The sequence below is a fragment of the Amblyomma americanum genome, chromosome 8 (assembly GCF_052857255.1).
Source record: "Amblyomma americanum isolate KBUSLIRL-KWMA chromosome 8, ASM5285725v1, whole genome shotgun sequence".
Classification (NCBI taxonomy): Eukaryota; Metazoa; Arthropoda; class Arachnida; order Ixodida; family Ixodidae; genus Amblyomma; species Amblyomma americanum.
In genome coordinates, this window is record NC_135504.1 from 76,316,946 (window position 1) to 76,331,182 (window position 14,237).

Consider the following 14,237-nt stretch of genomic DNA (forward strand, 5'->3'; position numbering starts at 1 on the left):
GACTTCTTCCGCCTCCGCACCGTTCAAAAGTGGATTATCTCATTTGGCCTTCAGAAGTGCACCTTCGTCAGCAGTAACTGCGCACCTAACGAGATCGCCTGCCTCAACTTTTCAAGGAGTATAGACACCTAATTTTGGTGGCATGTTTTCTTCTCTATACTGATGCCAAAGACACTCCTACGTATGAATCACCGTGTGATATTCGCCTACGACCACTAAATAATTTAGAAATCGAATTTTTTCTGCCATGCTGTTTCGGGTTCAACAGCCAAACGATAACTGTGACGTCAAGAGTGCTTCTGTGTCTCGTGAAGCATAGAAAAATGTCCACAAAATCGCTGCTTCATCGTTTTAATTTACTCCAGTGCTGAATCCAGCCTTTCTCAAGAGCAGGAATGACAACGAATGAGGAAGCAGCGATTATATCGCAGTTTTTTTTTCATGTCTCGCGTGACCTGTAAGTACACGTTGACGTCCAAGTCCTCTTTCGGCTCTTGAAACAACTGATCTCCGCTAGGGGGCTGGATGCCGCATCGGGCGCCAGAAAGTGAAGCCACCGAAAATTGGGTAGCATGTCCCGGAAGTCAGCCTTTGGCAGTGCATGAATTCGGAACTCAGCACGGTTTTTCTGTTTTAGTTTTCGTTTTCCACTTAGCACCTTGTCTTTTCGACGTTCTCGTCTTTTTTCATGACAATGCCTACTTGTTGCGCCGTCAACTGCATGAGGAGAGCAGCAAAGTCCTCGGGAAAGACGTTTAGAAAATAAGGGTCCATTGCATCGCTATGGGACGACGCTAACAGACGACAGAACGTAGCTACACACAATACGTACGGAACCTCGTGTGCTCAGCTCTGTGCCGTCCCGTTGCGCTTGCGTCGCCAACTCTGCTCTTTGTTGTGATGCACGTTGTCGCGCTCTAAGCACAAGTTATACCATCAACGGAGTACAAATTTAAGAAAGAATAGGCGGAAACCTTCATTAGGCAGCCGACTTTACAGTGACCATTTTGCCGAATTATGTTTAGACCGAACCGGAGTGGGAGCGAGGCCACAATCTGGTGGGGTGCCGTCGGTGTTCTGCTGGTACACATTAGCGCGTCCAAAAGGTATATGGTGCTACTTTTTCGACGGAGCTAGTGTATCAAGTAGTGTTTCGTACTTCAGCAAATTATGCCTGAATGGGCTGTTATTTGTGACGCTTGGTGCAGTTGACTTCTAACAGCGCTTGTCACATGCGCTGCAGTATTCGTCTTTCTCGTCAGTCGTTTCTCTCGCGCTGTGTAGATGAAATATGGCTGTGCTATTGAGTTAGATTAAAAGCACGTCTGGAAGGCAAATGACACCCTAAAGCGATAAATATCAGCTGCCGTCGATGAGAAGAGACATCGTCCGCCACCAACCCGAAACTGAGACAGCGGCAGTTCGAGTTTCAGGGTTTCCGCGCCATTGCCTTTTCTTTGCCACACGAAAATGTTTTTAAGATGGCCTAGACTGATCGTCATTCCACTGCTTACCCTAATTGCGCTCGTAAGACAAGAACCAGATCATAAAATAGTGTTTAATGCACGGACCCCTTTGCCGGGGCATGGTGAGACCTGCATGAATGTTTTCTTCGGTTCCTCTGAAATTACAGGGTTCCCCAAGCAATGCACACATTTCTCGCGTTTAGCTTGCTTATTCCTTTGACATTACAGTAGACGTTACACGAAAACAGCGCGAAAAACTGAGAACGGAAGGGCGAAAACGCGACTTTTTGCATTGAAATACACAGCAGACACCGAACTTCCTGGACATGCCTCCGAACTTCCGGTGGCTTCACTTGCGCCCACTTCGGAAAGCGGCATCCAGTCACCTAGCAAAGAATAATGATTGAAACAAAAACCGAAACTGCACAAAAAAGAAGTGCGATTATAAATTATTTGGCGGTCGTAGGAGAGTGCCAGGTGGTAATCCGTGTGTAATAAAGCCTTACGCATCAATACAAACAAGAAAACGTGCACAAAAATTTAGGTGTCTATACTCCTTTCACTTGCAAATCATGCTGGGGATCATCGCTTCATCACCAGTGTCATCACACTATTTGAAACCGGAATTTGAGTCTTCTAAAAAAACAAAAACAAATGGAATATTTATAATAGTCGTCAGTAGTAAACTACTTTTAGTGGTTTTGCTGGCACATAATTTGGGACCATTTAGGTTCATCTCTAATCAACGACGTGCACTTGCCAGACAGACTACACGCGCACGCATCGCACATATTTTACCTCAATCTCAAAAAACCTTAGATTACAATTTTGTATTTTACTTGACAAAATAAAGTCTAATTCATAATTTTTTGACCACACTTACTGTATAATAAGCTCACTCTTAAAGTGGCCACTAGAGTTCTGGCATCTAGCGGCCTCTACAAGACGTTGCGAATTTTTCCTCTTTGCATTTTCCCTACCGTCTTTCTGGGAAATCGTCCGCCGCCATCAGCTCCATCCGATCATACCAGTGAGCAATCTTCGCTTTCGTTTTTGGACCTTTCCCTACTCTCCCGCGATCTCACCGGCTGCGCAGCATCGTCGTCGTCGTCTCGTCTGGTGCGCCTTGAGCCTCGTGTGACTGTCAGCATGCCCCCCAGAGGTCGAGGTGAGCTAAGCGCGCTTGAGCGCCTAGGGCTACGTCTCTAGCGTGTAGCGGCTTGCCGCCTTCTTTGCGGGCTTTTTTTCCGGGCATAATCTGTGCGGATAAATTGGTTTGCTGGCCTGTTGTACAGAAAGCCTACTTCCACCATGAGTACGCCGTCCGTTCTGCCGGACGCCGGCGATCGAGGCGTGCCGCGCTTGATAAAAAGCATGGTCACTCTGGCATATGTCGGCGCTCGTTGGCGCGCCAACTAAGGAGGCGCCAGCAAACCGCTCTCGTTGTAGCTGTTAAAGTGTCGCCACTGTTTTTGGCCGCCTGTGCCGTTTTGCGAAAGACAACCTGGTCGCTGTGATTTCTTTAGCGGGGCGTCGTGGAGAGCTCCTCTCGGCTCTCAAGCACACTCGCCCGTGGTCTTGTTTGAATGGGTTAAAATCGGTGCTTGTAGGCTCGGTGTCCCGATGCGCCGCTTTCGGTCCCGGATCAGGTGACAGCGTTACTCTAAAGGTTCTGGCAGACGCGCTAAACCCTGTCCGTACCTAGTTTGTGGGGAATCGCAAATGCACCGGCGATATGGCCTGCAAGAATCCCGGCATCGTTTTTCGCCACCTTGCATCAGCCCGCTGAAGCGCGGCATTGGCGCCTGAAAGTGTGTTCTGTGCAACCGTGGACTGGGCCAGCAGAGCCGCGTCGCCGGTTCATGTCAGCCAGGGAGGAGGGGAATTCCCTTCGGCGGTTGTTTGCCCGTAGCAAAGCGTCGACGCGCCTCCGTGTTTTTTTTTGTTTTTTTTTTTCAAATACTGTTGAAAGTCTGAGATCAGGCATAGTAGGAGTGAGCACATAAGAACATCAGAAAAACAAACGCGCAGCATGGTTACACAACTCCTTCAAAAAACGCTTTAGTAGGCAGTGCACGAAATGATCTGTCCAAGTTGTTCCATTTTCTACAGTAGGTGGGAAAAACGCGAATTTGCCACAGTTGAAAAGGGGCCTCAAGGGAATCATGTGTTGCGGGTTACATTGTCATGTAGTATTTGCATGCCACTGATTGCAGAAAAAAGAACTCGTTCATAATTTATTGTTGGTGGGGATAGGATTAGATTTGTTCAGCAAAAGCCTTATGGCTTGTGTGTGTGACTGGGCAAGCTTGGCAGAGGAGGGCATTGAACCAGCATAAATACATCCAGCAAGTAGTCACCTGTGGAGGTCTTTTGACGAAGAGGATACTCAAACTAGGCACTATGTGTTTATCACTTGTATGTGATAAACACATAGTTCCCACCTTGGAATATACTTTCTTTGTGAACATAGAGCACAAACAAGTCAAACCAGCAGATGCTTGTGTTTCTCCCTGTGCCAGTAATTAAACACTGAGTGGATGCACCTTGTAGTGGCCGCCGCGGTGGCTGAGTGGTTATGGCGCTCGACATTGGCTCTTGACTTTTTCACATTTAGGTTGAATGTAGCCTCATGTATCATGAAAGTGTTCAGTCTTGAAGAGCAGGGTTTTCAGCAGTGCAGTTCTCTCTCCTGTTTTTTCTCGGCTTGTTTAAACTGTAACGGCAGATTGGCATACATAGAAACACTGGGTGTTCTATCCCAGCAGGTGAAGTACCCTGATCTCGACCTTCTTGATGGTACCACAGTCTCTTGTGTATGGCAACTCGCAGCAGTGTACTAGACATGCTGTTTTCGGTTATGGTAAAGACTGCGCCATCTTTCAGCCAGTAGCGGGAGACACAATGCTCTGATCTCAATAGGTGCATATCATGGTCTGGACACTGCATTCTTTGACCTTGTTCTGTCAGCACTTGTGAGGCATAAGCAGTGATCTGCTGTTTGCCAATTTTTTTTTTATGGCCAAAAGTGTGCCAGCATCTTTGCCTACCTTTCCAGGACCACTGGTTGACCTTGGTGCTAGTCTCGCAGCCACTGGTACCTACCTATTGTGTGCCCTGCTGTCAAAACTCAACAGTGCATGGGATTGCTGCTTCTTATAGCATGAAAATTTGGGGGGAACACTTAAGCTCCGTCTTAAGGGTATGACACTTTAGTGCTAAGGGATTAATGCCCGTTTATTTGGAATTAGTCATTCTCTGGTTTACATTCATGCATCCCTGCGACTCCTCACACCATTCCTGGTGCAGTGGTGCATGGTTAAGCAATGCGACGCTGCCCTGTGATTGCAGGTGCTGCCACCGGTGGGGCTTGTGTGGCCCAGGTTACTCTTTCGGAGCAACCTCTTGCAAACAATCTTCAATTTAACTGCCACCTGCCATGGTGGTCAGTTTAGCACAATCTGGTCAGTTTAGCACAATCTGGTCGACAGGTTGTGATGATGCCTCAAGGTCACTGACCTTGGTGGCCCTCCTCAATTGCTTCTCGGGGGATTTTTCGCTCACAACACTGGTGACACTGACACCGGATTTTCAGCAGAAGGAGAGCGTTAATGCTATCGCTTTTAAAAAAATGCTTGATTGCATAGAAGTGAGCTGTTAGTAGACGAGAACCTCGTGCACCTTGCATTTTGAACTGTTGTGCATCTGTGTGTACCTCTTCCACATTCATTGATACACGGAAGGTTTCTGTGCTGTGGTAAAAAACTGTATGTAGTGACATGGACGTCACCTTTTCAGGCCGAGGCGGGAGTCGCGGGGGCGGTGGCCACAAGGGCCAGCGACGCCACTTCACCAACCTCGAGGAGCTCGAGAGGGAGAAGGAAAAGGAAGAGAGGAACCGTCAGTGGAGGGTCAGTACACAGACACCACCCACCATCTCATGGCACTCGTCATTTACAGGCCCCATGCTTACCAGAGTGCTGGTGTGGGCTGGTTTGTTTGTTATGTGGTGTGGGCTAGTCGTTTGCAGCGCTGTGAAGGCTCTGGCACTCAGAATCAATCAGAACGGTGTGCTCTGCAACATGTGTTCCTCCGTGGCTGGTGGCTTCATCCTGGTTAGGAAACAGCACCAGTGTCCAGCTGGTGTACTCGGGAGACTCGGCAGATGCCATGTTTAGGAATGGCGGTGCACTGCTATGCTGCAGGCCTCCGTAGTGGACTTTCTCTGCTAATTTAATGTGGGAATGAAACGCATGCAGCACTTTTAAACCACCATGCTGAACTGCCTTTTCAATTACTACAATAATTGTTTAAAGAGTACTCACAGTAATGCTCAGATATTTGAGGGACTATTTGTTGTCATCCTTGGCCCTGATTGGATAAGAGAGCTCTATCCTGCAAGCAACTTGTGGGACGAAGTATACTTTGTTTGTTTGTTTGTTTGTTTGTTTATTTACAAGTACTGCTATTCTTGGTGGGTGGTAGTGTTTGGCAGGATTGAGAGATGTGGCAATTCAGTTTTGAAAACGCGTGCGCACAGAAATGAGATCAACAGTAGAGCAGCACACTTATCTGGAACTGGTTTACATCTCTCTAAAGAAGGACACTAAAGGGGAAGAACCCCAGCACCACTCATGTAGTGTAGACAATCGGAGAAGTCTAATTTGCAAAGTTGGTCATGCATTGCTAATCCTACAGTGCCAAGCACAGAATGCAACGCAAAGGCTGACATAACGCAAGCACCAACTTCCAAATAAATTTTTTATATCTGTGTTTTGAGCTTAGCGCTGTAGGATTAGCAGTTCTTACGTGCTTTCTCAAGTGGATGGAAAGGGCCTGACCAGTGGTGGACAGATCCTGCAACTGTAGCATTTTGGGAATATGTAGCGTACAACATCATGGATTTATTTTCCAGCCATGATGTGCGTGAAATGCGCAATACCTGCGCACGCAAAGATATCTGTGCATGTTGAAATCCATGTGCTGCAGGATTCGCCCAGAGCCCTTCATAATGCCATGCCTTATGTGTTATGTGTGGCTTTTGTGCTGAAGAATGAACTGATAAAGGACTGGTTGCATCTGATTTTGTTTCATGTACAAAATTAGACTTCTTTGTGAGAGGTTGCTCTTAATGCACCAAGATTATAACAGGCCAGTTGGAGAGAACGTTCCATTTTCTGTGCTGTCATACACATCGTCAATGCTTGTGGAATAGTGTTGTCGGTGGCTGCGGCCAGTTTTCTGATCCTTTCTGCTCCCCAATTTTTGCTTTTGATTAGAAGGCAATGTATGGATAAGTTTTATTTCTTTGTTTTCCTAGTGTTGCATTGCTAGGTATTGCAGTGGATTTGGAAATGGGGGTAGGTGGAGCAGTGCCTGCGGTTCTAGTTTGCTGTCTGTGCTTGAAAGGAAGGCAGAGACAGCATGCAACAAGCCAAAGAGGTATAAGCTAGGATATGCCTAAATGATGTAAAGGGGAGGCAGAATTGGAAGCTAACTTAAAGGGGTTGGGACATCAAATTTTGAGGCTATAGTAAGCTTGTTATGGGCTTCCTCTGTGTAAGCTCACCCACGGCAAAGTATTGGATGCAACAAGCGCTTAAAATATATTTTAATTGAGCTCCAAAGAGTCCCTAAGTGCTCTTTATGACGATCGATGCCCATCGCTAGCGCTATAGAGGGTGACATAGAGCCCTGGGTATGATGTCAGTGAATAGCAATGACATCACAACACAGTAACGTGACGTACTATGAACGGTGACATCGGCGAGGCGCTGCTTCGGCAACTCAGCGGTCGGTGTGCTGATCGGCATATACGTCTGCCGTCGCTGACGCATCAGCCGAAACCTCATATCGGTGGCCGAGCGAAACCTTCCCGTCGATGAGACTATGACTCTCTGGTTTGGACTTTCTCCGTAATACGAATAAGCGAAACGAGCAACTACATTTCATATGTTCACCCTTCGGCTCACTTGCAATACGAATAGGCCTAGCGAGTCTGCCGGGTTCGTATGTGCGATGTCGGCGATTGTGGAGAGCGAGTTCACAAGTTTTAGCGAATACAAATAGTCATCGAGCATAGTTTTGACAACAGTGACCTGAAATCGAGGATTGTTTACGTGTTAGGACACAAATATATCAAGCGGGAAGCGCCGCTGCTAGGCGGTGTGACCCAGTCTGTCGGTCAATGCTGCAGGCGCACGCGGCGGCAGCTACAGTCGTTGGCGTCGCTTGAGGGCAACAAATTAAGCCATTTTATTTATCGCGAATGGGTGCCGAACATACCTATAGGTAAACCAATTTCAATTCAAGTACTGGACACACCGAAAAAAAGCACTTACGAGTCAGTAACGCCGGTCCTATGCGTTGTCAACAACCTGGCTATAAAGCATTCCCTAGGCTGGTGCTCAAATTTTTCGGCGATTCTTGCAAAGTTATCGCACTGCGCAAACAAGTAAACCTGCAACCGGCACAGAAGAGATGAGCTTGTTTAACCTAAGTGGAACGCAGCTTGCAATTCTTGTCAAACTAATGCGCAATTGGTGCCTGTATACAGATGCAGATATGTAAACAGAAGTAGCGTTGAGATGCAGTCATCGTCATGGGCGTATTCCTGGAGGAGTTAAGTACTTGTGCGGTTAATTATGAACCCTGTACAATTGTCTGGAAATATTCATTTAGTGAATACATGAACTGTTTGAAAACTAGCAGCAGATATCATAACCAGCAGCCACGGGACCCTGCATGAGCATGTCTTGCAGTGTGGGCTGCGCGGGCGGCGCGAAGTGAAGACGAAGACAAGTATTGGTCGCTAGGAAAAGTGAGGCATCGTGTCGCTGCAATGTGTCAGCTACGGGCCACTGACACAGACGTCCGTCGAGCATCGGCGTCAGCGTGGCAAAGCGAAATACAGTCGCCGACCGATTTTTCAGACTCCAAGGGACCCGAAAAAGGGTCCAAATAATCGAACAGTTCGAAAAATTCGTGAAGTACAAAAAATCACTTTATTTAGATGAAATCGGCTTAAACATGTCACTGATTTTACCTTGCGGAAGATTCTCTTGCTGGCGACGATTTGCGCCAAGGTTGTGCTTTCACTGTACACACTAGACAACAAGGCCACCGCATTTAGTTGGAATACTTCCCACGCTTCTTTGACTGGCCCGGCGGGACCATGTTGTCCACAACCCGAGTGTGCACCACACCGCTTGTTAAACACGCAAAGATAAGGCACTTTTCTTTCAAAGCGGCGGAACCGCCGGGCGCAATCACAAAACAGCGAACAGATTTAACTTCGTGAAGACTGAGCGCCACTCGGTCAACGCGGTCAGAGAAACCCAATTGACGAAACGGCGAATGGCGAACGTATGAGACCTGCCGCGGTGGCTCAGTGGTTAGGGCGCTCGGCTACTGATCTGGAGTACCCGGGTTGGAACCCGACCGCAGTGGCCGTGTTTCGATGGAGGCGAAACGCAAAGGCGCCCGTGTGCTGTGCGATGTCAGTGCACGTTAAAGGTCCCCAGTTGGTCGAAATTATTCCGGAGCCCTCCATTACGGCACCTCTTTCTTCCTTTCTTCTCTCAGTCCCTCCTTTATCCCTTCCCGCGGAGATGCGAGATAGCTTCGGCACAATTTCCTTCCCCTCAACAACCAATTTTCAATGTATGAGACAAGCGATAACTGCCCGCGACAACGTCGGCGACAAAAGCAAGTTGGCGGCGATGACAATCCGGCTGCCACCTCGAAGTGTCAGAGATCGCAGGGACCTCTATTGGCAACAATGAGGTAGCGAATGTGTGTCAAGCCAAGCCAACCTCAGCATTAATCCACCTCAATCCAAGATAGCGCCTTTTGCGCCGGCGAAAAAGCCGATAAGATGGCCGATTTTGGCACGCAGGCGACTGAAATTGGTCCGAAAAATCAAACTTTCGGACTTTTGAAGTCCGAAATATCCGTCACGAATATGTATGCGCTTCTGTGGGGCGACTGACGGTGCCTCATCAAAGTCCGAAATATCTTACAAGTCCGAATTACCCGTCGGCTACTGTACAGCACAAAAAACGCATTGGGATACGCGGTATGGCGACTGAGATCGGCCGAAGCGAGCTGCTTGGTTTCAGGACTCAGTGTCGTTCCTCGCTCACTTGGCTTTTCTCAGCACATTGCAGTACCAACCAAGTTTGTCTGCATATTATTTCGAAAGGCACTGCTATGCACAGCATGTGTGCGAGAGCAGACGACGCAGCAATACGTGCGTCACAACTTTTGGGGACCATGTGACCAGCTTTGCTGCTGTTCCCTGATAATGACGTCGCAGCACACCCCGGCGCTCAGAAACCGAAATTTCTCAGTATAAATAATGCAATAATAAATTATTTACCGCACTTATATGAATTGCGCAGCGTGTACCACGCGTCGTGGGGTAATACTCAACGTTTGAAACAAAGAACACGCCAACAAAAAATTTTGTGTGTCCACCCCTTTAAAGGGTTGAAATAAAATTAAGGACAACACAGCAGGCTATGGATCGGAAAATTATAGACAGGGAAGAGCAGAGTTTGTCAGAGAATAAGCGCGAGTGAATGATCATTGTAGCTGAAATCGTGGCGAAGAAATGAGTATGGACAGTACATGTGATGCAGGCAGGGTAGCCACTGGTTTCTTAGCATAAAGAAATGGATTCCGAGGGAAGGAAAGCGTAGCAGCGGACAAAGGTGGGTGGATGAGATTAGGAGGTTTGCGGGGATGAGGGGGCTGCAGCTGCACAGCGGAGGGTTAATTGGGGACATGTTGGAGATGCCTTTGTCCCGCAGTGGGCATAGTTAAGCCAGTGATGATTGTGACAAAATTAGGGGAGAAAGGATGTGTACAATAGGTGCAGGAGCTGTGTGTTCTACCCTTGCTTTGTGTACTGCCTCCACCCTTTGCAGCACTGGGGGCAAGTTGCCAGTGCTATGGGGAAAACATAGTGCCCACTTAATATGCGTGCGTGGCTTCGATCATGCCGTCAGGTCTTGGTGAACGCAAGCATGCAGTCGTGCTGCTCTTGTGCAGGCCCAGCGTGGCGAGGGTGGCGATGAGGAGAGTGGCTCGGACAAGAGCGGCAGCGAAAGCAGCTCAGAGGAGGAGAGCTCTGCTGAGGAGGCTGGCGACGAGAAAGAAGAGCAGGTGAGAGAGATACTGCACCATCACCATTTCTGTGTTCCTGGCTGGCCTCTGTTGGGCCAGCAACGAGTGTGGAGGGTGTTCGAAGAACCTGGTGCGAGAATGTTGCCCCATGCATTCATCCAGTTGTCAGTTTTGCAGTATAATATGAGTTTTGTCTATTCTGAAGTCATTCGCTGTTGGAATTTGGATTTAATGTGCTCTTAGTGCCTTTTTGTGAATGTATCACAAGACTTAAAACACTATGGATACTAAATTTTTGCTTGCATGTTTCTTTATTTAAAATGATGCATCAGTCATTAATATACATGTATTATCTCATGATGTTTGCCTATGAATGCTAAATACATTATTATTGAAATTCCTCTTGGCGCTGCTTTGGTTTCTGTTTCATCAACCAAATGATGGCTATGATGTGTAGTTGGTCTTTAGATCACGTGAAGCATAAAAAAGCGTCAGTATAAACACTTATACATCATTTGTTGTCATTCCAGTTCTTGCAGCAGGCTGGTTTAAGTGTTGTAGTGAATTGACAACATATCAGCATTTATATTGCGGGTTGTTCTTTCTTTTCTTTCTTGTGCCTTACCAGACTACATGTCACAGCGATTGTTTGGTTGATGAAACCGAAATAAGGTCAGAGAAGAAAATTAATTGTAAATGACCCACCTCTCCACCCAGCAATCCACGCTTCAGACTGAATTTGCAGCACCATCCTGGTAAAAATTATCAGTACCATTGCACCAAAGTCTCGCTAAATCAATTCCCTTGGAATAGTGAAGTGGATGTGCACAGCTTTTTCAACTGCATGGCATTTTGTCTGGCTTCAAACAAATCCCAGCAATCAATGCACACAGCTTAGACGGTAACAAGGACATTTGTTTGGAAGGGCTTAAAATTTTAAAAAAATGGTACTGTGCCCATGCCACTTCATGCTCAAGTGGAGGATGAGATACCCCTGCTTCCTGTTGTTCTGTTGAGGCAGTTTGAGATATCTTCTATTACAGAGAGAAAACGTGACAATTTTCCTGCATCTGCTATAAAATGAAATGCATGTTTTATCTATGGACGGGAGGGATGAAGGACAGGTAGCAGTGACAATGCTGCTGGCCTTCATGTGGAGAGATTACCTACCCGAGTGGGGCTAACTCGCTAACTCCACGGTGAGCTCAATGCGGCAGTGCGAGCCAGGGCGATAGCGCACTCATGCGGAGGATTCAGAGGATGCAAAATGCAAAAGGGTTGGGTGGCTCATTGACACAAAATTCCGGTGTCACCCAAAGAGCGGCAGCGTTACAAATCTCGTGATTGGTTAAAACGGTGTGACATCAACAAAGGTGGGAAAATATGAAATGTTAACCAGTAATACAGTCGAGCCCATATACAGTAAAATCTCGTTACTACGAACATCAGATTAACGAAATATTCAGATTTACGAATTTTTTTTAAATCCCCGCCAAAATGCCTATACTTTCAATGTAAAAAACTTTCAGTACTACGAATTTCAAATTACCGAATATTTCAGAATAACGTATGTAATTTAATCTCGCATTCGTCGCAAGACGCTTCGTTATTACGAAGTTCCGTACCAAATCCCTGAAGCTGACGCCTGTCATCATCATCCGAAGCATCAGCTATGCGCTGGGGAACTCGTTGCAACGGATACAGCCCCAGCGGTATCGCCATCGCGCGAGTGTCGCGTTGAATGAATATAGGCTAGGCGGCGCAAGCTGCCGCCCGATACAAAGGGTAAGGCCATTATCATCCATCCAGCATGTGGTCACATACTGCGCAGTAGTCTTGAGCCTATTCAGCGCAGTGTCACCACGTCGACAGCAAACGTTAGGATCTGCAAAGTTATCGGCGCTGTGATTGTGTTGTGCATTAGGTTTGCTGACAATGAGTTCTCCTGGCCCCCGCGTTTAAAAGAAGCGACGCCAGTTTTCGCTTAAAAAAAAAGGCGGACATTCTGTCGCAGCTGCTGGAAAAAAGCAAGCGGACTTGTGTAGGGAGCTTGACATTACATTGTCAACAATGGCAACGATGCTCAAAGATCGGGACAAGATCATAAAACTACATCGAGAGTCGCCGCTGGCTCCCTCAAGAAAACGTCTGCGGCTGGGCAACTACCGTGGACAGCGACTTATGTGGACAGCGACTTTCGAATTATGTGGATAGCGACAGCGCGGTGGCTACATCCGCGGAGCTCACCACCGAAGACATCGTGAATCAAGTGCGTGAGCAAGAAGAATGTAGTAGCGACGAAGACGATGCCGACACTGAATCAGCGCACGAAGAAGAAGAGATTGTTTCCGGCTCGGATGTCCTAGTCTTTCTAGAGAAGACCCGATCATTCCTCGGGCGCTGCAAAGATGTCCCCGATGACGTGCACAGGAAGGTCGAGGATGTGGAGGCGTTCGTCCTGCAGCGCTTGTCGTCTCCTCGCCAGAAGAAGATAACAGACTTCTTCAAGCAATAAATTGTATTCAAACTGTGCCCAGCGTTATCGTTTATTATTTACTTACCAGCATGTAAATCTGCTGCAAAGGTACGTAATTTTAGTTCTTGTGATGCATTACTGACATGAAAATAATGGTTTTTCAGTACTACGATATTTCAAAATAACGATTTAAATTCGGCGGTCCCGTGAAGTTCGTTGTAACGAGATTCTACTGTATAACGGCCCCACTTAAGACGAACTTTTGCTTATAACGAACGAGACCTACACAACCGTCAAAATATACATTGTTTCAATGGCACAAAATCACACATATAACGAACGCCATTAAGCCCTGCTGATCGGTTACAGCGAACGGATGGCACAAACCCGGCGGCGCGATGCGAGGTAACCTGCCTCCGACCCCTTTGTGCTCCCAGCGTGCAGTATGTTGGGGCCGAGCCTCATCGCAAGCAAACTGCCCTCCCCATTTCGTGCCGCTGTCAAGCGAGCTACCCTTTCCCCGCCTTCGTGCCTTCCAAGATCGCCCTCCGGCCCCTCCTCGCAACTTCACTCCCTTCTCCTCACTGTCTTGCAAATCCATGCGTGGCCTCCGCGATCAACCGTGCCGCCGCCCATGCCGATCGTGGAGGCCACACTCCATGAAGCAGGCCTTCTGTAGGAGCCAAGAGGTGGCTGCACTGACGCTCACGGACACCCCTCATTGGACTCTCCCCATCGCGCGCTTTTGTCACTTTTGTTGTGTTGCGTACGTTTCGTTGGCTTCGTTCAAATCTCGGGCCCTGGTTGTAATTCGGGATGGCGGACGGGAACATCGTGCCCATTTCCATTGTATTCAGCGGTAGAGATGATGAAAGCGGCCTGGGCGGAGGTGACGGCCACTGGCGAGCGGCACCGCTTCTGCAAGGCCAGCTTCGTCGCCACAGTGTCTGATGCCGAGCCTGATGCTTCCAAAGATGACCAGCCCGGCGGCGATGTGTGGCAGCGCGTCGACTCCGACATGGGGGGTCATGATTGCATTGGTTGGAATGATTTTATTTCTCTCGATGACGACGCCGACACCGCGGAACCGTGCACGGACAAGGGCATCATTTCTGAAGTGCGGGACGAGAGTGACGCGGAGGAATCGGATGAGGATGAAACTTTGG

The 14,237-nt window shown here is 47.9% G+C and overlaps 1 protein-coding gene across 1 annotated transcript in view; it reads left to right on the forward strand.

Annotated features, from left to right (window-relative positions):
- The first annotated feature begins 2,435 nt into the window (after positions 1-2,435).
- The window catches only part of LOC144101942 (uncharacterized), a 42,702-nt gene continuing 30,900 nt past the window's right edge, over positions 2,436-14,237 (forward strand). The window contains exons 1-3 of the mRNA XM_077635186.1: positions 2,436-2,634; positions 5,265-5,377; positions 10,521-10,634. Coding sequence (XP_077491312.1) covers positions 2,616-2,634; positions 5,265-5,377; positions 10,521-10,634 — 246 coding nt within the window. The 5' untranslated portion in view covers positions 2,436-2,615. The remainder of the gene's footprint in view (positions 2,635-5,264; positions 5,378-10,520; positions 10,635-14,237) is intronic.